The sequence below is a fragment of the Pleurodeles waltl genome, chromosome 10, assembly GCF_031143425.1.
Source record: "Pleurodeles waltl isolate 20211129_DDA chromosome 10, aPleWal1.hap1.20221129, whole genome shotgun sequence".
Lineage (NCBI taxonomy): Eukaryota > Metazoa > Chordata > Amphibia > Caudata > Salamandridae > Pleurodeles > Pleurodeles waltl.
This window is the reverse complement of record NC_090449.1, coordinates 148896963-148920629: the sequence shown is the minus strand read 5'-3', so window position 1 is coordinate 148920629 and position 23667 is coordinate 148896963. Positions and strand designations below refer to the sequence as shown.

At 43.3% G+C, this 23667-nt stretch overlaps 1 protein-coding gene across 6 annotated transcripts in view; it reads right to left on the bottom strand.

Moving 5' to 3' along the window:
• MPRIP (myosin phosphatase Rho interacting protein) overlaps window positions 1-23667 on the bottom strand; it is a 754399-nt gene that overhangs the window by 441150 nt on the left and 289582 nt on the right. For all 6 annotated transcript variants that reach the window (XM_069210054.1, XM_069210057.1, XM_069210056.1 and 3 more), the window contains exon 6: window positions 7887-8094. In XM_069210054.1, coding sequence (XP_069066155.1) covers window positions 7887-8094 — 208 coding nt within the window. The remainder of the gene's footprint in view (window positions 1-7886; window positions 8095-23667) is intronic.

Sequence of the window (23667 nt, the reverse complement as noted above, 5' to 3'; positions counted from 1 at the left end):
AGAATCCATGGATGGCAGGCTTTTGAGTGTCCTTGCAAAGAAAGGTGGCTATATTGGTCACTGATTTGTTTTTTTTTTTTTTTTGAATGTCAGAAATGTATATTTGTGAATGTTGAGATGTTATATTGGTTTCACTGGTAATGATAAATAATTGAAATGGGTATATATATTTTTTTGTTAAGTTGCCTAATAATTATGCACAGTGATAGTCACCTGCACACACAGATATCCCCCTAACATAGCTAAAACAAAAAACAAACTAAAAACTACTTCCAAAAATATTCAGTTTTGATATTAATGAGTTTTTTGGGTTCATTGAGATTATGGTTGTTGTTCAATAATAAAATTAATCCTCAAAAATACAACTTGCCTAATAATTCTGCACTCCCTGTATATATATATATATACATATAAGAAAGAAGTGACTCAAACAGATGATCTCATTAAAGAACAAAAATATATTTCTACTACAACGTTTCAGCTTCCGCCTTCCTCAGGTAGTACAAGATGGTTTGCTCAGTGGCTGCACAGCTGACACTGGTGGATTTTCAAAAAGCATCATGAGTGAAGATTCCAATTGGAATGTGGAATCAATGCAGTCCTGAGAACTCTTCAGATATGCAGAAATCAAGTGGTATTGTCAGTGATGTTCAGTCCATCTGGATGCAGAGATTTTAAATGGTACATCCAGAAATGTTCTCTGATGTCCAGTAGTTCTTCCTTTAAAATATGCTCCACAGGGAAAATCTTCAAATCTGATAGTAAATGGTCCACAAGGTTAAAATGGTTGGCTACAGGCTGGTCAAGTTTCTTGTTAATTATTGCCGATTTGTGGTTCCTGAATCGTGTACGGAGGTCATTCACAGTTTGACCTACATATTGTTTTTTACAGCTTTGACGTTGGCACTGAATCACATAAATAATGCATCTAGAGCGACATGTAAGATGCTGTCTCATTCCATAGGTCCTTTTTGTAACAGAGCTAGTTACTAATGATGTTTGTAAAAGGTATTCACATGTGATGCACCTTTTGGAATCACAGCAATGAACTCCTGCATTTGTTACAGCTTGCTTAAGTTCAGCTCTCACAATAAGTGATCGTAAATTGGGAGCTCTGCGGTAAGCAATGACTGGCGGTTTTGGAAAAAGCTTTTGTTTTACAAACAACTTTTCCCTTACTATCTACTTGTGAAAAATTGCAAAAGCTTTTTCCAAAACCGCCAGTCATTGCTTACCGCAGAGCTCCCAATTTACGATCACTTATTGTGAGAGCTGAACTTAAGCAAGCTGTAACAAATGCAGGAGTTCATTGCTGTGATTCCAAAAGGTGCATCACATGTGAATACCTTTTACAAACATCATTAGTAACTAGCTCTGTTACAAAAAGGACCTATGGAATGAGACAGCATCTTACATGTCGCTCTAGATGCATTATTTATGTGATTCAGTGCCAACGTCAAAGCTGTAAAAAACAATATGTAGGTCAAACTGTGAATGACCTCCGTACACGATTCAGGAACCACAAATCGGCAATAATTAACAAGAAACTTGACCAGCCTGTAGCCAACCATTTTAACCTTGCGGACCATTTACTATCAGATTTGAAGATTTTCCCTGTGGAGCATGTTTTAAAGGAAGAACTACTGGACATCAGAGAAAATTTCTGGATGTACCGTTTAAAATCTCTGCATCCAGATGGACTGAACATCACTGACAATACCACTTGATTTCTGCATATCTGAAGAGTTCTCAGGACTGCATTGATTCCACATTCCAATTGGAATCTTCACTCATGATGCTTTTTGAAAATCCACCAGTGTCAGCTGTGCAGCCACTGAGCAAACCATCTTGTACTACCTGAGGAAGGCGGAAGCTGAAACGTTGTAGTAGAAATATATTTTTGTTCTTTAATGAGATCATCTGTTTGAGTCACTTCTTTCTTGGATATTACATTTTCTTGTGGCTCTTTGTATCCTTTGGGATCCAGATTTTTGCCCTGGCTGGCTGTTGTTTTCTTGTGATCCTGCATCTTCCAGTATATATATACATATATATATACACACACACACACACACACACACATATACACACACACACACACACATATACATATAACCTACTGCGGGTAGTTATAGTTAGGGCCTAGTTTCCACAGAAAAATCTTTTTTTTGGCTTGGCTATATCTTTGGTGCCGTTTGATAAATCATCATGACATTTTACAAAAAAGCTGTCAAGTCTCTTGTGCATGGAAAGTTTCGGGGTGATCCGTTAAGTGGGGGCCGAGTAAAGGAGGGGCGTGGCAAAAAAGTATGTTTCCCATGTTAATTCCCATTCGGATTTTAGACATGACTGCAGCCCGAATGGCTGGAGGGAACTACATAAAATTTGGCAGAAAGGTAGCTCTTGGTCCAGAAAGCATCCTTTTTAGGTTGAGCATTGCAGCGCGCAAGTGCTGCTTTTCAGACGTGTTGGTATCTATGTGGGCTTTCACTTGTTCGTGGGCTTGCCTTTCAAAAATCCTTTGATATTGGTAAATGCTTTAGGTTTGTCCCACTTTCTGGAGGTTTTGTTACCACCTTGGGGACCAACTCTGTTACATGGATAATTGCAAGTTTGCCGATATGTTTGACTGCGAGCAAACTTCTTTCTCCCTTTGCGTCTCTCCTTCGTGCTCACGGCGGCCATGGCGCTTTGAACTGACTTGCTTATGTCAACTGTTTTACTTTTCATTTTCAATTTATTTGCCAAGAAAAATCCAGTTAGGACTTTACAAAGCTACTAGCTCTAACCCGAGCAAACACGAGACCCATTGCATTGCAAATGCTTGTTGTTATTTGGTGTAAATCCATTCAGTAGTTTTGGAGATATTATAGGAAAACAAAATTTGTATATCTAGAGGCTCGAACCCCTCGGGAATCTACTCGAGACGGGATTGCGAACCCTCACGCCACACAAAGGACCAGATTGGCTGGCAACAATCTCAGCAGAAAGTCGAGGCCAACATTTTCTATATCGGGAAATAGTCCCTGGGGCTGAAATGTGGGCTGCAATTTATTTGAAAGGGTCAGAGGAGAGGTTCCCTGACCTCATGTTTGTGGTATACTGGTGACAAAAGTAGTTATAAAGTAGAAAAAACTCCCGGGGACGAAAGATCCCACTCAGGGGAAGTGTCCAGCCCACTGGCCGACTCCAGACCACGCAGCCCATCACCCGAGTCCTCTAGCTCTCCTTCCTCCAGGGCTCGTTGGTACTCCTGCTCCTCTAATACACGGAGAGCACGTCTCCTCGAATGAAGCCGTTATTTAGAAATTCACAGACCCGCTCAGACATTCACACCCACTCACTGACCCACAGAGACACTCTCAGACCCACCCACAAACACTCTCATACCCATACACAGACTCATGCACCCACTAACAGACCCACACCCACAACCACTCACAAACCCAGATAGACACTCTCATACCTACTCACAGACCCAGATACTCTCAGACCTACTCAGGCACTCACACACCCACAAAACTACTGGCCTCAAACAACATTTATTAGCTCTCTATTTATGTTTTTTACTAGTGCCCAAATCATGCCAAGATCCGCAAACCTCCCACGGTCCTGAAAATATGTGGCAGGAGGGGTCCACAGCTCCCCCACCAAAAGAAATACTCAAAATAAAACCCTGGTGACTGCTAATATAGCCATTTCTCACTTTCCCTATCAAAATATTGTAAAAGAGACTGTGAAACCCAATTTTGGATACTTATCGATAGTTGGCACCAGAGCCTGGCTGCTAGGGAGGTCCTGCGGCCAATCCCTACGGCGCACAGCTGAAGTTCATACATTGCAAGGGGTTAAGTGTATATAGGGGGTACGCTGCACTGGCTGCTGGGCCGTGCATGGCCAGGGGTTAGGTCAATATATGGGTTGGCTACAGCCCTGAGGTAACTATAACTCACGCCCTCACCATACACTGCTAATTACCCCCACGTTACATCACTAATAACATCTTTCATAACATAATTTATAATATTAATGTAACATTTGCAGTAAAATTGATGAGAAAACTGTACACGATGGGGGCACGAGTTATAGTTACCTTAGGGCATGAGTTATAGTTACTTGAGATAACTATAAATATAACTGCTGAATTTCTATGGTTTTGTGTGTGTAAATTCAGAACCTATAACGTCCCTGTAACCTTTGTTTTTTTCAGTGACTATATATATGGAAAATGTCGCTTACCCAGTGTACATCTGTTCGTGGCATGTTCCTCTGCAGATTCACATGCTATGCATATTCTGCCATCTAGTGTTAGGCTCTGAGTGTTACAAGTTGTTTTTCTTCAAAGAAGTATTTTCGAGTCACAGGATCGAGTGACTCCTCCTCTTCGGCTCCACTGCGCATGGGCATCGACTCCATGTTAGATTGTTTTCTTTCCGCCATCAGGTTCAGACGTGTTTCTTTTCGCTCCGAAAGTTCGAGTCAGAAAAGCTTGAAAACTCTTTTTTTCCTCATCGGTATTGTTTAGATCGCGTTCCACCTTCTATCGACACGCCGGTACTGTTGGGTCAAACATCTTTACTCGCCCTTCAGGGCACCTGCGCCCAACTCTGGACTGGTCGGGCCGACCCCGTGGAAGCCTCATGGACCGGACCCCATTCCGCTTTTGTCCTCTGTGCCACGCCACATTTCCATATACAGACCAACATCTCGTCTGTAATCTAGGTCTCTCTCCAGACCATCAAGAGAAAAATCGTGAGGCCTGCAGATCCTTCCGTTCGAAGAAAACTCACTGAGACAGAAAAGCATGAAGACTGGAGATGGCGTTGAAGAGCACCGAACGTCTCGACGTTGAGGAAGAGGAGATTATGCACACCGCAGTCTCCGTACGAGGGTCCGAATCCGAGGAGGACAGACCGGTCACGGCAGGACAGCACGTGAGTACGTCTGCCCCTGTCCCAGCCAAGTCCAAACATAAGGCCTTGGGAACGCCACTGCCGGAAAGGCCATGGCTCAACCCGCAAAAAGACCTTGGGTGACCAACCAACAACTTCGGCACCGAAAAAGGCCACGCCACTGAAGCCTTCGGACTCGAGCCGAAGCACTGGCTTCCGAAACAAGCAGACATCGAACCTTCGAGTCGAAACCTCAAAAATCGCTTTCGGAGTCGAGGCCAACATCCACTCCCCAGCCTTTCGATCCTGAAAAAAACTGCATTGGAGCAGAAAAGGCCAGTTTATACAGAGGAACATGGACTTTCCAAATTACTTATAGAAAGCCATAGATTTTCAGAGGAACACACACAAATGGAGGACATAGATGAAAGGCAAGCCAGAATTCACATTCACAAGGACATTGGTAAGATCATAACTGCACCTCCTCTGAAGCCTAAGAGGAAGCTGGCCTTTCAGGAACAAATGGACACTGCTCAGCCACCTGCTAAAGTGCCAAAGACTAAACAAAAATCTCCACCTCCTTAGCCAGGATGATCTGCTCAAGGTGATGCTGTGAAAGTATCCAGGGACAGCGAGTTCTGCCAAGTTCACCACACTACTGATCACTTGATTTGGATTAGGCTGGCTTCATGAACCAGCTCCATGAAATCTCAATGGTGGTGTATTGGAAAGTCTCCTATAAATTACTTTATACCATCATAAATATTCCAGTGATATCTTCTGAGGAGTGTTGTTGCACTTGCACTTGTAAGGTGAGCTGATGCACTGCCACATATCTTCTCTTCGGTTGCGTCAATCCTCTCAATTTCTCTCTCAGGAGGAGATCTGCTTCTGCCTGACAACCATAACAATGACTGGTTTAGGACCTGTCCTAAGCAAATCAGGGTTTTGTTGTAGTGGCCTATATTTCTTTTGCAAACAAGGTGTTCCAGCTTTGATTGTGGCAGGATTCAACTTTTTCCTCTATTTCTAAAAGTTCTGGGACTAAAGGCAGTAAAGGTTTAAGAGTTGCCCCAGGTTGGAACCTTGTCTAGAATTACAGACACCAATGACTGGGATGTCTGTAAGGGGACATATAAGTTTGCTGCCCCTCTCATCAGTACATCTTGAACAATGATGATGTCATCAACTGGTGAAACTCCTAATAGGGACTGAGCTGGAGATATTGAGGTTCAAGATGACAAGTTAGTATTGGAGTCTTGTGACTGACCATGTATAAGACCTTCACCAGCTAGACAAAGGTGAACTCTGAGATGAAGGTGGTCCACTCCCTTGTGATTTTTTTGGAGAGGGTGGTTTTTACATTCGAAGAGGAGATATAGGGGTAGCTTCTGAACTTTTTCTTGGTGGCGAGAGTTTAGCTATGTTAGAGACTGTGTTGGGTCTTCAGAAGGACTTATAGGAGTCATGGGACGATGTGGCAATGGTGCGGGGTCTGGTGATGTGGCAGGACAGCAACAACCAGAAGGAGAGGAGATGGATTCCTCTCTGTCTCTCTTTTTAGGCTATGAATGTTCTTTCACAGGCAAAGAACTTATGGCCTTTAAAGTTGCTGAGTAGAGACACTCTACAGTGGATGGGGATATGGAACATGTTTTTGACACTTCAAAAAGAAAAGTAGCCATTTTCTATCTTTTCAACACTGTTGGTGATGTGGTCAACAGTTGCCATTGGTATTTCTACATCAACACTGATTGCTCCGAGTGTGGAAAATGTGTGGTCATCGTTTCTTCCCACAACGGCAAGCAGGTGATTGCTCAGGGTCTCAACGGCATCATCAGTGATTTTAATGTCATTCTTCTGTACAACTGAGAGGGATGTTATTTTCTCTCTTTGGATATATCTCTTAATGACCCTTCCAGTAGGAAGGAGAGAGGGAGACAGACTGATTGAGATCTCTCTCTACTTTCCTCTACTTTTTCCTCCCCACTTCTGCCCTTGTGGCTTCTAACATACCTCTTACCTGATGCCTTCCCTATCTTTCAAGGTTCTTTAGGACATCTTGTTGTATATGTCACACTCTTAAAGAGAATGAGATGCAGGCAGATATACTACATACACTTTATGTGAGCCAATCATAGGCTTTTTTCTCCCACATGAGGGACACCAAAAAGAACAAGGGCATTTCGACTAGAAAACAAAAAACAGATGAATTCTGAGAGAAAATGGTTTACTCCTCAAGAGATGTTAAAAGACAACGAGTAAAATAAGCAGAATTGTTGTTTCTATGAAGAACTATGGAGCAATTTAGGTAAAAACTACAGCAGGTGTCATGAGATCCTTCTTTTACAAACTGGAAGAAAGACCTAGGTCACCGATGGCAATTGCCAGTACAAGGTATTCTGGGAATGTGTGCCTTCAAGCTTCTTAGCCTCCTTTTTTCTGGCAGTTACATGTAAGCCTATAGACTGTATTGAAATATTCATGTTTAATGCTGAAAGAGTTCTTTTCTTTTTCACTGCTTAAAAATGCTGCAATGCTGGACTGAGAACATAATTGAAGAGTTTCTTGAACTTTCATAAAAAATGAGACTAGGGTCTTTTTTTTTTACAGCATTCTTACTCAGCACAAGCCATAGCGATGCCAGTTCATCAAAACCAAGATAAATGTGTTCTTTCTTTCTCACTGAAGGCCAAAGACAGATAATTGAAAAAACAGCTAAAAAGCTGCAACACAAGGGGTGCTAAGCCCCACAAGGATAACAGAACTGATAAAATATTGAAACATTCAGTTGGGAATGTTATACCACAGCAAATGGTTACACCTGTGGGTGCTCAGAACAGAGGAGTTCTTATTTAGAAATGAAAGCGCACAAGATTAATACTTAACCTGCTTCATTCAAAGGAGATATCAGATGCATTACAATAAATATAATATATAGAGATTTGAGAAAAACATCCAGCAAATGTACCAGGGCAGGCTTAACTACCCTACCATTCTTGCTTGATGTCATAGGCTCAGTGGAAGAGTCTATCAGAGGAGACTGAATTGACACGGGGCTCTGAGATGGGCTGCTTCTTCCGTCCAGTAGCTCTTTATTCCTGAGCTCCTCCTGCCAGAGCGTGGACTTTGTGCTGGGTACCTGCTCAGCATTGGGAATGGTGCTGCTGCTGGTCACAGCCACTTTCGCTGGCCCAGGCTCCTAAAACAGACATACAATGCAATTAGAGCTGGTTATACATTAAATAAGATTGTTGAACAAATATGACTGCTTGCACAAAGGTATTAAACCATTTAACTTTGGCAAATCAGGAGACGGGCAAAAATGAGAATTATAGCTATACTACAAATAAGAGAAGCATGAAACACAAAATATATCTTATGTTATGTCAGACTGCAGATATGAACAAATAGGCATTAGGATAGGAACAGAACTTCTGAGTGACTCTGTCTCCACGTGAAAGGATAATATACATGTAGGAAATTCCATAACAATTCAATGAAGATGGCAGACATCAGGGAGGTTCAGCTTATGATCATTCAACATGCAAGTAGTTATACAGAGTTGAATACAGAGGTAAGGATGAAGGGAAATCCTAACAATAAACTTATTCTTGGACAGGAGCTCTAGCCAAAGCGAGCCAAACTGAAATGCCCCCTAGTGTATGAAAGGTACAAAAACAACATAGCCTGAGGGGGTTACAGGTAGGAACTGGGTCTACATTGACGACAATAATTTGCCTTTTATAGCTCCTAGTTTTCACTTGTTTTTTTTTTTTTTATATAGAACATTTTGTGATGGGGAGAGGATTAACCATCAAAATGGTGGCCATTAAAATTAATCATGAGCATCCTGATTAGGAACCACAGACTCCTGTCAAGCTAGTCTCAAGTAGATCATTGTCTTTGGCAAAGAGAGGTCTACATTACCCTTCTTGGCTAGGAAAATACTAATGCTGCCTTCCTAAACTGGTAGAGGAAACCACGATCGTACTGAGTAATTTGTAGAGAACAGAATCCACAAAGGACCCAAAAATAGTGGTGAAGTTTTCATCACAACAAAATTCTGGTATTGGTACTTGTAAGGAAATGCCTCCTTGGCATGATTAGCCCCTTACTTTTTGCCTTTGCTGATGCCAAGTTATGATCTGAAAGTGTGCTGGGACCCTGCTAGCCAGGTCCCAGCACCAGTGTTCTTTCCCTAAACTGTACCTTTGTCTCCACAATTGGCACAACCCTGGCACCCAGGTAAGTCCCTTGTAACTGGTACCCCTGGTACCAAGGGCCCTGATGCCAGGGAAGGTCTCTAAGGGCTGCAGCATGTCTTATGCCACCCTGGGGACCCCTCACTCCGCACATACACACTGCTTGCCAGCTTGTGTGTGCTGGTGGGGAGAAAATGACTAAGTCGACATGGCACTCCCCTCAGAGTGCCATGCCAACCTCACACTGCCTATGGCATAGATAAGTCACCCCTCTAGCAGGCCTTACAGCCCTAAGGCAGGGTGCACTATACCACAGGTGAGGGCATAGGTAAATGAACACTATGCCCCTACAGTGTCTAAGCAAAACCTTAGACATTGTAAGTGCAGGGTAGCCATAAGAGTATATGGTCTGGGAGTCTGTCAAACACGAACTCCACAGCACCATAATGTCTACACTGAAAACTGTGAAGTTTGGTATCAAACTTCTCAGCACAATAAATGCACACTGATGCCAGTGTGCACTTTATTGTACAAATACACCCAGAGGGCATCTTAGAGATGCCCCTGAAAACATACCCGACTCCAGTGTGGGCTGACTAGTTTTTTCCAGCCTGCCACACACCAGACATGTTGCTGGCCACATGGGGAGAGTGCCTTTGTCACTCTGTGGCCAGGAACAAAGCCTGTACTGGGTGGAGGTGCTTCTCACCTCCCCCTGCAGGAACTGTAACACCTGGCGGTGAACCTCAAAGGCTCACCCCCTTTGTTACAGCGCCACAGGGCATCCCAGCTAGTGGAGATGCCCGCCCCTCCGGCCACTGCCCCCACTTTTGGCAGCAAGGCTGGAGGAGATAATGAGAAAAACAAGGAGGAGTCACTCCCCAGTCAGGACAGCCCCTAAGGTGTCCTGAGCTGAGGTGACTCTTACTTTTAGAAATCCTCCATCTTGCAGATGGAGGATTCCCCCAATAGGATTAGGGATGTGCCCCCCTCCCCACAGGGAGGAGGCACAAAGAGGGTGTAGCCACCCTCAAGGCCAGTAGCCATTGGCTACTGCCCTCCCAGCCCTAAACACACGCCTAAATGGAGTATTTAGGGGCTCCCAGAACCGAGGAAGATAGATTCCTGCAACCTAAAGAAGAAGAAGGACTGCTGACCTGAAAGCCCTGCAGTGAAGACGGTGACAACAACTGATTTGGCCCCAGCCCCACCGGCCTGTCTCCCTACTTCAAAGAAAACTGCAACAGCGACGCATCTAACAGGGTCCAGCGACCTCTGAAGCCTCAGAGGACTACCCTACATCTAAAGGACCAGGAAGCTCCAGTGAACAGCGGCCCTGTTTAAGAAACTGCAACATTCTGCAACAAAGAAGCAACTTTAAAGACCACACGTTTCCCGCCGGAAGCATGAGACTTTCTACTCTGCACCCAACACCCCCAGCTTGACCCGCGGAAAACCAACACTACAGGGAGGACTCCCACGGCGACTGCGAGCCTGTGAGTAGCCAGAGTTGACCCCCCTGAGCCCCCACAGCGACGCCTGCAGAGGAAATCCAGAGGCTCCCCCTGACCGCAACTGCCTGCTTCAAGGAACCAGACCCCTGGAAACCACACTGCACCCGCCGCCCCCTGGACCTGAAGGAACCGAACTCCAGTGCAGGAGCGACCCCCAGGCGACCCTCTGCCTAGCCCGGTGGTGGCTACCCCGAGAAGCTCCCCCCCCCCCTTTGCCTTCCTGCATCGCTGAAGAGACCCCCGGGTCTCCCCATTGATTCCTATTGAAAACCCGACTCCTGTTTGCACTCTGCACCCGGCCGCCCCTGTGCGACTGAGGGTGTACTTTCTGTGCCTGCTTGTGTCCCCCCGGTGCCCTACAAAACCCCCCTGGTCTGCCCTCCGAAGTCGCAGGTACAAATGTGTTTTGGGCACCACTTTGACCTCTGCACCTGACCGGCCCTGAGCTGCTGGTGTGGTAACTTTGGAGTTGCCTTGAACCCCCAACCGTGGGCTACCTTGGACCCAACTTTGAACCCTGTAAGTGTTTTACTTAACTGTGAACTCAACATTTACTTACCTCCCCCAGGAACTGTTGATTTTTGCACAGTGTCCACTTTTAAAATAGCTTATTGCCATTTTTGTCAAAACTGTACATGCTATTGTGATTATTCAAAGTTCCTAGAATACCTGAGTGAAATACCTTTCATTAAACTAAGAAAATATATTTTTCTATATAAAAACCTATTGGCCTGGAATTGTCTGAGTGTGTGTTCCTCATTTATTGCCTGTGTATGTACAACAAATGCTGAACACTACCCTCTGATAAGCCTACTGCTCGACAACACTACCACAAAATAGAGCATTAGAATTATCTCTTTTTGCCACTATCTTACCTCTAAGGGGAACCCCTGGACTCTGTGCACACTATTTCTCACTTTGAAATAGTATATACAGAGCCAACTTCCTACAGTACTGAACTCTTGTTTTGCGCCACCAAAGAGGAGAGGACACAGTGCTTTTAAGATATTGGCATGTTTGAAAGAAGGTCAACGGAGAGGGAATAAATAGAACATATCCAGACAGATCCACCTAAAAGTCTTAGGTCAAATTCCAGTAAAGGGGTACTATTGTGAAAATATATATATTGCAGCTCTCTGCAGTTGGTTATATAGTTGCTGCTCCCCGCTGTGAGGTCTTAGCAGCATTCCACAACTGCCCAGAAGTGAGTGGAGATTTAGGTATAGCCAAACTCACATCTTTAAAAAATAGATACTTATGCACAGCGTGCATTTGTGAATAACTCCATGCACTTTAGTTACTTAGAAAGTGCTTGTGTCTATATGCTACCAAAGAAATTGATGCTGCATGTTGCTGAGTCTGAACCAGCAGGTTGCTGCAGACAGTCAATCCAGGAAGCCTAAGTAGATAGAGATAATGCTGCACCTTGCACGTTTCTGTGGTAGCAGAAGATGCATCTCAGTTATTGGAAGAGCTGGCGGAGAGTTGCTGTGACTAGGAATAATCCATACTTTAACAAAATAGGTATCAGCAAAACGCTGAGGTTGCATCCAGATCAATAAAAGTTGTAGCAGATCAATACACAAGAAGGTAGGAAACAGATCTCCTGGGGTAGCCACATTGCTAGTGGAATAAGTAGGATTTGAGTTTTTATTGAATTGAAAGCTGCTGAATTCTGCTCAAACACATGGCCAAAAACATCTCAAATTTTGTGTCAACTTATGGGGGATTTCATAACAACTGTAGCTTCTTTTCTGTATCACTGTTTCCAATAGATTTTGGTTTGCAAGACCTAGCCTGAAAGGTTAGAGTGACCTAGTGGAAGCCACCACCTTCTCCATAGGAGCTGTTCTTGGGAGTAGAGTGGAAGCTCTAACATTAAGGAACTATTAAGTTGTCCTTCTCATAATATCATTTGAGAGGGGACCTCTTTTAGCACTTTGTTGTGTTATTTTGTTTTCCATTCTTTTAATATTTATTTCTATCACAAGGTGGCATAGAGGAGTGACCTGCATTTGTTTTTCTCTTTGGCTGGTATTTTAGTGTATCTGTGTTGAAAGTCTAGTTTATTATGCCTCGTTTTACATACTGCACCTCACATGCCTAGAAGTGGGACAGCTGGGCTGACATCATACTCTACCTTTAAGACAGGCCTTTCCGTGGTTGCACTGGAGACAAGTCTGTCTATGACAACGAGAGCAAGGGACAAAACCAAAGCTACTGATTGATTGCCATAGTTTTCTTTGATTACTCGTTGAGTGACTCTGCTATTGAGAACTTTAGATGTGAAAAGTTTTATTAATCAATGTATTTAAAGCAAGTGTATTACAGGTTCAGAGTTGAAACTAGGCATGAAATCGTTCAAGCATCCAGCAAAGCTAGTCTCATTAACACCCAATCTCAAACAGACTTACTGTAAATGTTTTTGTGCTCTCACAAAACTTTCCTTTTTGCTATATTACTAAAAAGCAGTTGCTGGATGACATTGTTCCTCTAATAGAAGTGTTCACCACAAATTCATTATATGAAACAAAAATGGACTGGGGAAAAGGGAGCAGTATAAAAAAAAAAATTTAGGGAGGAAACTTTAGTCTGATTTTAAATTACTGCCCAACTAGACAGCTCTTTTATTAATGTTACTAGATGAACTAGTTATAAACCCATCCTCCTTACAGATACCAATTACATGGTTGTCAAGGCCCTTGTGAGGCCAATATAAATTCTTTAAAACTTAGTCCATAAGTGGTTGTGCCAGCCCACAACATAAATCATAACCTTGATCTTGCCCATAATGTTATTAGCTTTAACACAACTGGTGCTCCCTTTCCATTATTATGCTCAAATCATGTTATCTGCTAGAGTTTCAATGGTTTTCAAAAAGCACCTGACAAAGAGGTTACATTGCACATCTATACAAATGCGCACTTGGAAATATATAACAGCTGGGAAGTTAGCCTGCATTATCTTTAATCATTGTCACATACGAGTGGGCTTCTTGTTCCTAAATGATGATCCTATGGCTGCCTTGAACTAATGAACAATAATATTCAAAGCATCCTTCAATGATACTGCTCATTTAACGATCAGCAACATGAGGGATAAAATTAAAAAGAGGTACATGGTTCTCATCTGCATTAAGAAACAGAAAGAGCCAGTGGGGCATACTAGAAGTTCGATGGAGGAAGAACTAGATTGCCAAGGGTGAACTACTTCATAAACAACAATCTATAAATATTTCCATTTTATTCAGCTTTCAAAGAAAAAAAATTCTAATACACAAAAATTAATCTAGTCACAAACTTGCCTCACAAGTTTCCTAAAACAGTGAAGCATCACCAAATGCCAAGGTAGCATAAACTGAATTTGAGGCTTCTTGTGAGCTGGAATAATCTTTGTCTTGCATTTTGATAAGATAAATGCTATTAGGAAAGGCACTGCTGCCAATTCATTCTTGCAGCTGTATTTTGATCTAAAGATATAGTGGCTGATCAGAGCCCAGTTTCCCGCTGAATTTGTTTTGCGCCTTCAACCCTGTGAGAGATGAGTAAACATGTGGTGAACAGCACATTAAGTGTCCCCGTATTTGGCTAAATACCTATTTGAGATTAAGAAAAGTATCAATTCTTGGACCAACAGGTACCTGACTGCAGGTTAAGATACAGGAAAATTGGTAATTCACTATTGTAAGCCTCTTCTAAAAAAAATGTTTTAAAAAACTATATCTAAGCAGATGGTCCTGCAAAGACCTATTTTTCATCCACACTGCAAGAAACATCTGATACGAGTCAGCTTAAGAAATTAGTTAGACTGATTATCTTCTTCATAAGTAGCAGAAGTGCTTTCAAATATGGCTTCGAATGAAAGCTACAGTTGCCTTGGTTGACAAGCCTGAAGAATGGTGGAGAGTTACAATGTAGAGGCTTGGACACTGCTGGAACTACCAGCAACCTTTGGCACCTTCTCCCATTGTATTCTAGTGCAGCATTTAGCAACGTTGAGGGTCTGTAAGAAAGCCCAAAAGTACCCAGCATCCTTTCCGGCTTATAGGTCCCAAGCCACTCAACTGAAAGCATTTACCTCTACTACCAACTGAGTTCCTTCGAGGTACCACAGGTTTCTGCTCTCTCCTAAACATCTGCTTAGATATTCTGGTATAACACAAAATAGTTGTCACCATATTCATGTATCCTGATGAGGCCAAATTAATAATGGACATCAGAGCAGTTGAGAGGGAAATTCCTAGGAACAGTATTTGGATTTAAAGTTCATCCCATGGTAAATGAACACAAAAATGTCCAAGGCTAAACCCTAGAAAGAATAAGATCTTGCTGACAAAAATCACAAGGTCGATCCAGCTTGATGTGAACGACATGATTCCCTTCCAAACAGAGCTATCAGAAATTTAGAAGAAATGCTAAATGCAGATTTTTCACTAAGATTGCAAATCTATGCGGTTTAAAAATCCTTTTGTTTTCAATTGAGAATTCTGAGACCCAGGTTTCCTTTATTAGTAGGCCTCTTGAGTATGACGGCAAAAGTCTTTGTCCATTCCATACTGGTTTTTCTAATCCCATCTATTCAGGGCCTTCTAAACATATCTATGGTGAGGCTGAAACACAAAATTCAGCTGCCAGGGTGATTCTGAACTCACAAATTGTGAGCCTATCACAGCCAAGTGGACATCCATGATTTGGTTCAAAGCAGCATGCCTCTGAAAAGTCTCTCATGCCCCCAACCATATTAGCCTTTCCATTTTCAATGAACATTGTCAAATTATCACACCATGGTCTAATGGCTAAATTCATGAAAATCTTCTTTATTTTTTCCACAAATTTGCATTTAGAAAGAGGCTTGACACCGAGTACACTAGTACACAGCTTCAAAAGGGTTGGAACTTATTGGATTTTGAGAAGGGCTACAATACTTATCAATGGGCCTCTTAGCATGCGTAACAAAAACATTAGGCGAAGGAATACCAACAAGCATTTCCAATGCAATGGGTATTGCATTTGCTTGCGTTAGAGCTTACGGGCATTGTAAATTCATAACTGGCTTTTCTTGCCACATAAATGGGTCAACCCTGCCTCATAACTTGGTCTTTTCCTGCACACATAATTCCAGTGGCCCTGCATATAACTAAAACACTTCCATTTACCTTCTTCCTTTATCTACAGCCAAAAATTTAAATGTTGCCATTTGGCATCCTAATTTAAATCTGCCATGCTAATTCCAATGAATACCACTTTCACCATCCCACCATCTGAGTTGCTGGCTGGCTAACACAATTCCCAAAAAAGACACAAGATGGCCATGGAATAACAAGAGAAATAAACTAGAAGGGTCACTCAAATATATCAACAGTGTTCAAACAGTCAGAGTAATAAGGATGTTAAGTTGGCCTGAATCGAGGTCATAATTGCAATAGGGAGTGATTATTAAAACATACAATTATCATACAACCGAATATACGTTTGTCCTTAGACTGTAATGCTCAGAACAGCCCCTAGAGTAACCACAACGAAAATAGCATTTGTAAACAAACACAAATGGTCATGTAACCATATAGTTAGCCCCCTAGAGAACATAACCACACAGGGATGTGGAATTCCTGTAGCCCGAAGCCCTGGACATATTGTATGGTGTCAAGGGCTACAAGTTTTCATGTTTATTTTGTCCTTAGGACAAGTAGGCCCAACCCCCTGCAGCACAAACCCTTTGGCTGACAGTTTACAGTACCACATAATAGATCAGGGATGGGCATTGTCTGTATTTAGAGTAATATTTGTGTCTATATGTTAATGCCGTTCAAACTTTTATTTATGGTTCATTTATGCAAATCCTTTAATATTAGGGTGAGTGCTCTAAGGAAATGTAAGCTCGAACTGCACTATAGGGATTGATTATATTTTTAAAAATGTGTACAGATGTTTGTAAAGTTTAACAGTATGAAACTACGTATAATGCTCCAAGAATGCTCTCTGATCAGATGCAAATATTTGAATAAGCTTGAAAGCAAGTCTGATTCTTAGCTTTCAAAACACAATGTTCACAAAAAATGATACTAGAAAAAAAGGTTTTGCTAATCTACTGTGAAATTTTAGGTGTAATTTCTTTGATGCATACTTTAGTAAAATGTGTTGATGCATGCTAAAAAAAAAAAAAAAAAAAAATCGTAATGGAACATCAGTGTAAACATATTTAACAAGAGTATGGGAAACATGAAAATAAACAAGCATTGGCAAAGGCAATAGAGCCAACATTGGTGGTCAGCCTTTTGGTTTTGCCAATGCACGTCTTGTTTTGACATTGTTTTTGTAAGACTTTGGCCCTCATTATGGGTCTGGCGGTCTTAAGACCGCCAGGCTCGTGGTGATGGCTGGACCACCACGGTTGTGGCAGTCGGACCGCCACATTACAGCCGCCAGATTGCCGACAGCCTGGCAGTCTCGGCGACAGTAATGCTCACGGTGGCGCTGCATACAGTGCCGCCCTGGGGATGACTACACAATCCACCAGTTGGACCGGTTGGACCCCCATGAAAGGCTGGCGGAAAGGATGCATGGGTAGTGCAGAGCCCTCCATGGACAGCCCCATCACGCTTTCCACTGCCCGAATTAAGGGCAGTGGAAAGCGCAGTGGGTGCTGCTACACGGGCCGCACCACCACATTGCCGCTGGCTCGACTACAAGCTGGCATCAATGTTAAGGCCCTGTTTCCCGTTGGGCTGGCGGGCAGAAAGTCTGTTGCCAGCAGGAAACTTGTAATAGGGCCTGCGGCATTCTGGCCACACTGGCGGTCAGATGGTGGTACGAATTAGGCGGGCGGTGGAGAACTCGTAATGAGGACCTTTATTGTTGTGGGAGCTACCGGGCCTGCACCTTTATAATAAACATTGGCAAAAAGAAAAAATATTCTTTGGTGTCAAAAAGCACACATCGCTCAGAGGTTCCTGGCACTGGACAAAATTACTTTGTGTGCAGATATGCTCCTTGTGAAAGAGTGGAGGGCTGTCACTCACAGTGAAGCCAGCGATAGATAGATAACATTTTAATAAAAACAAAAAGTGGTGGTTAACGTTAGACCTAATTAGGGGCCCAATTCTTAAAGAAAGTCACAAAAGTGCACACAGGGTATATGTCCTTGCATTAGTGCAAATTTATGACTTTTGTGAATTCACAAGAATTTACAGAAGTAGGCCAGGAAATTGTACTCCTAGAAAATACTTGTGAACTCAATTTTAGCACAAGCAGCTAAGCATGTGTACATTTGCTCATGCAAATATCTGTTGAACTTTTACAAGTTCACTTTCCTATAACCATTTTTGTTCCCAACCCTGGGATAAGTTTTACTTCTGCACTTGTCATGAGTATATTTCCAACCTTTTTCAGTATGGAACAAGACCAAAGAAGAGCTGGAGAAAATCCCTAAAACATGCAAGTTAATAGGTTTGCCCAGACTTATATGGGCATTCCATCCCTGGATCTACTGCTCACTGCTACTTCTGGCCCCAGTATGTGATCTGTGGAAAGGAGGCAAAAGGAAACTGGTAGTATTCCTACTGTACAACTGTATGAGCCCTGGCATAATCAGAGGGGCTATTTTCAGAGCTTTTAAATAATGAAATTGCTGCCATATTTTGTTGCTGCACTGATTGGCATCAAAGGGACAAGTGGATTTTTTTACAGGACAAATTTTGGATGCAGCCTGTTCCATGGACAAGTAGACATTTTGTTAAATTTCACACTCCTGCACCATGAAAAAAAAGACCAAAAGTAATGCTGTGTAACCATATATTTAGCCCTTAGAGGGTATATTGCCTTACACATTTTCAGGGCTAGCAGGCCTACTACAATTATATTACAACCTTAAAACAGAAATTACTCTCAGCTGTAACACAAATGTTATAGCCATGAAAGAGGTTAAAAAGACACTGAATGGTGGGGGTTATTATGTTGGGATCCCTACTAACCTAGTGTGGGCACCCAGAGAAGATCTAGACAGAAAGGGCAGGACTTGGTGAACTTTTTAAAGGTGGTACCATTGTCCTAGGACCACCTCAGGTGAGTAATGACAAAAATGTTTTGGTAAAAAAAATAAAAAAAAAGCCCTGTAAAGCATTATGGGGGCCACCTTGCGCAACGAAAATTGTAGCATGCTGACTGTAATGCTCAGAACAACACCTAAAGAACGCCGCAATAAAAATATCATTTGTAAGAAAAATGGTCATGTAACCATATAGTTAGCCCCTAGAGGGCATAAGTACATGAACACAGAATGGCAGAAAGTAATACAATGCAACCATATATTTAGCCCCTAGAAGGCATAGTTCATTATATATTTTCATGACTTGCAGGCCTACTGCAATACTTAGCCCCTTAGAACACAATCTACTCCCAACTATAAAACAAAGGTTCCAGCTCTCAGAGAGCTTAAAAAGGGACTGAAAGGTGGGAGGGGTTATTATTTTTGGGTCCCCACTAACATAGTGTGTGGACCCGGGATGACCTAAAGAGTGTGTCCTGCTGAACGTTTAGATGGTGGTCCTATTGTCCTAGGGCCACCACAGGCTGAGTTATGGGCAAATATGTTGTGAAAAAGAATGCCTGCAAAGCATTATGGGTGGTGTTTCCCCCGAGTACAGTGAATATTGTAGTACTGGCTCTCCTGATGTGCCGGGAGAGCCACTTTTGCTTCAAGGATTTCTATTTTACATAAAGCATTTATCAATTTCAAGTGTTTTAAGAGGAAAGCCACAAGAAATGGCTCTGATTAGGTAACTGAACAATGTGACCAGCGCTCTAATACCGCAAATCGACTTTACGCTGTTGTGCCTTTGAGCGCTGTGAGGACCATGCAGCACGAAGGGGAGAGACAAATGAAAAAAATAGTTCGCCCACGCTGAAGTATATTGGCACTTGTGCAATAGTACATGTAACAGGGGAAGTCTGCAAGGCGTGACAAAAACAGCATCAAGGTGGGACAAACAAAAAGCATTTACCAATGACATCAAGTGATTTTTGAAAGACAAGCCCAGGAACAAATGAAAGTGATGGGCGTGGTTAAAAGCCCACAATACTTAAAACAAGTCAAAGTACTTGCACGCTAGACTTGCCAAGATGAGAAAAACTATCTTTACCAATGATGAGATCATAACACAAACCAAGAGAAATATAATGCCCTTAACCGAGTGTGTGTATACATGAAATTTCAAAGACATTCAAAACATTTTCTAGATCTTAAGAAGCAAAAGTTCCTACATAACTGTCAAAATATAGTGAATGTCTATGCACAACAGACTTTCAGACAAAGAGTTACCTCGAAAGATAAAAGACATAGGCCCTCATTAAGACCCTGGTGGACGGTGCAAAAAGGGCAGTAAGACCGTAAACAGGCCAGCGGTCATTACCGCCCCATTAGGACATTGGCGGTTTGGCATATGCCAAACCACCAATGTCCCGCACCGTCCACCATGTCAGTAACGACCGCCAGTGCGGAGAAAACGGTCTCCAGTCCGGCAGCCGGCACTAGTCCTCTGGTGGTTTCAACCGCCACAAAATCCATGACGGTATGCACCATCAGTGCCAGGGAATTAGTTCCCTGGCACTGATTGGGGTCTCCCCCTCCCGAGTCCACCGCCAACACCCATGACCCCCCTACCACTCCCCAAAGGTAGTAGGACCCCCTAACCACCCCGACCCCCATAGACCCTCCCAAACATACCCCCACACCTCCCTTCACGCAAGCTCACACCACTCACACACATACACGCGCACATACATGCACACATTTCCCCTACACACATTAAACCCCAGCATACATTACATACACGCACTCACACAAACCCTCTACACATTCACACACACACCCACATGCACGCACACACCACACAAGGCCCCCCCCACCCTTAACAGACGATCACCTTACCTGTTTCAGTGATCCTTCGGGAGGGAACGGGATCCATGGGGGCTGCTCCGCCGCCAGCACCCAGTCACCAGAACACCGCCACGCCGAATACGGAGTCGTATTTCGGTGGGCAGTGTTCTGATGAAGTGGCGGTGATGGTGGAGCAGCCTCCACTACACCGCCGACCGCCAGTATGGCTGCTGGCGGCTCTCCGTCCAAAAAAGGGCAGAGGGTCGCCAGCAGTCATAATATGGTTGGCGGAAGACCGCCAACACTGGCGGTCTTCAGCCCAGCGGAACCTCAGTAGTATGTGGAAAAGACCGCCGAGGTTGAAATGAGGGACATAGCTTTTAAGAATTCATCTGGACTGAGATTGCAAATGGATGTGCTACATTATGTATGATTCATAACCATTATGTGCTTCCAAAGCTTGCATAGTTGTAAGCAAATCTGTGAAGTATATTTCTTTAGCACTCTATACAGCAGACCATCTACTAGTATTGTACAGTCAAAATATCCCATATCAAGATTAACAGCATTTTTGGGGAAAACAAGTTATGTTTGTAACAGCAATCTAAATAGGAGGGATGAAGGTTCCTGCAAGATCAAACACCAACTGGTTAGATTTTAAAAGAGTGTCATTACTAGCTTCAAGAGAATAGAGTATAGGCTACAGAGGTACTTCCATGGAGGAAAAAAAGACTGTAAGACCAAGTATTTATGAGGCAGAATCATTTGAAGGATCTATCTCAAACCAGTGCGGACCATACCACTCCTTTGAGATTCAGGTGTTTCATATGCAGACCTGCACTTTTAGCAGGCATTAAAAAGGCAACAAAAAAAAACATTCCCTCAATCAAGCATAGAACCTGTTGATGATATAAGTGCAATCTTTTCACATGTTAAAGGAGTGGGAAAGATTATGCAGTAATTCTCATACCAAGATAAATGAGCCATGCCAGTCAGCTTTGCAAACTAGAAACCTTGACAAAGGTAGTGAGTGTTTTTCATTCATTCTGCTTGAAAGCACTGCTTTCTGTCTGGAGGTCTGCCATGCCACTAGAACACACTGCAGTAGCCAAACACCCCTGCTCCAATAACTCAGCAACCTCTTTAAACACTCATTTACTGTATGCTTGCCTTTGACCCTCAACAGCACTCCACTGCCTTTTGGCTCAGATACATTATCCATATAGCGCAAACATAGATAAGAATTCATGAGGGCCCCGTATAAAGCCTTCCACCTGCTCTGTTTCAGTAATGGATTTAAAATGCAATTTGTGCCCTAGACCTGATATGTCTGAACTGTAAAATAGTGTTAATCAGACATTCAGATACGAGTATTATGCCGGCAATCACAGAGAGAGTAAGGAGAATATGATTAACTCATATGGTATGCAAGTAGCAAGTGAAACAAAGTGCCTATGGTTTGGATCCCTACAAATATTTGCAATTTTAAACACCGATACACCTCCTCATTAAAAAACTGGTAATACAGGACCTATAATCATCAGGAAGATTATAAGTTTCTGAGTTGGGACAAATGTACAAGTTACTTACCTTCGGTAGCGAAATATCTGGTAGAGACATATTCTAGTTGCAGATTCCTTACCTTAGAATTTTCCCACAGGCGTCAGACTGGATATTGAGATTTTTCTTCGAGCAATACCCTTGCGCGTCAGTAGGTGGGGTCGGTCGACTCCACAGGCGTCGTGGTCTCCGTGATGATGTCAGGAGTAGAACATAGATGCCGCCCTCGCGCAGTGACGTCAGTTTCTTTAAACAACTTTTCACACCAGAGCACAGAGCCGCTAAGAACACTGCGTTTGGTGCGCCAGAGTTAAGGACCTGAAAGGGGGGGAATCCCTGTCCCTAGAAATCAGTTCGCAAGCGGGGAGGATCGGTGGGCGGTAAGGAATCTGCAACTAGAATACGTCTCTACCAGATATTTTGTTACCGAAGGTAAGTAACTTGTACATCTAATAGAGACTTCTAGTTGCAGATTCCTTACCTTAGAATAGATATCCAAGCACTGCCATCCTCGGTGGTGGGCTGCGAACTAAGATCATACTAGAAAGTCCTGCAGGACCGAATGACCAAAGAAGCCGTCCCGACGGACCTGAATATCCAGGCAGTAATGCTTAGAAAACGTGTGCAGGGACGCCCACGTAGCTGCCTGACAGATATCCAGGACAGGAACTCCGCACGCTAAAGCAGTGGCCCTGGTAGAATGAGCCCGCAAGCAGTCAAGAGGTTGCTTTTTTGCCAAAGCGTAACACATTTTGATGCAAAGAAGCACCCATCGAGAGATGGAACGCTTCTGCACCGCCTTCCTTTTCTTCACACCCACATAGCCAACAAAGAGTTGATCGTCCACCCGGAAGTCCTTAGTACGATTGAGATAGAACGCCAACACTTTTTGGTTCCTGACGGTGGAGTCTCTCCTCCTCATGGGAAGGATGTGGAGGTGCGTAGAAGGTAGGCAAAGTGATGGACTGGCCTATATGAAATGGTGTAACCACCGTAGGAAGGAAGGAAGCCCTAGTGCGTAACACCACTTTGTCGGGGTGCACAGACTAGTATGGAGGCTTTGAAGAAAGGGCCTGAAGCTCACTTACGCTGCAAGCAGAGGAGATGGCAATGAGAAAGACAGTTTTGAATGTGAGGAGCCGTAAGGGACAATTATGCATTGGCTCAAGGGGGTACACATCAAGAAAGTAAGTACAAGATTAAGATCCCACTGATGAAGGGAGTGGGAGGAAATAAGTGGGTGAGCCCCTTTAAGAACCTACTCACAAGAGGAGATTTAAAGAGTGAGGGCTGATCAGGAAGCCTAAGAAAGGCGGAAATGGCAGACAGATATCCCTTAAGGGGGCCCAATGCAGAGCCCTGCTGGGCACAAGAAAGAATGAATAGAAGAACCTCTGAAAGAGGGGCAGATAGGGGGTCAACAGATTTGTTGGTGCACCATGCCACAAATTTATTCCAACGACAGGCGTATACAGTTTTAGTCGATGGACGCCTGGCTGCCAAGATAACATTACAGACTTCGGGTGGAAGGGCAAATGCCGTCAACTGCTGCCGTTCAATCTCCACACATGAAGGCGGAGGTTGGACAGGTTCGGGTGGAGGACCGTCCCCTGCTGCTGCGAC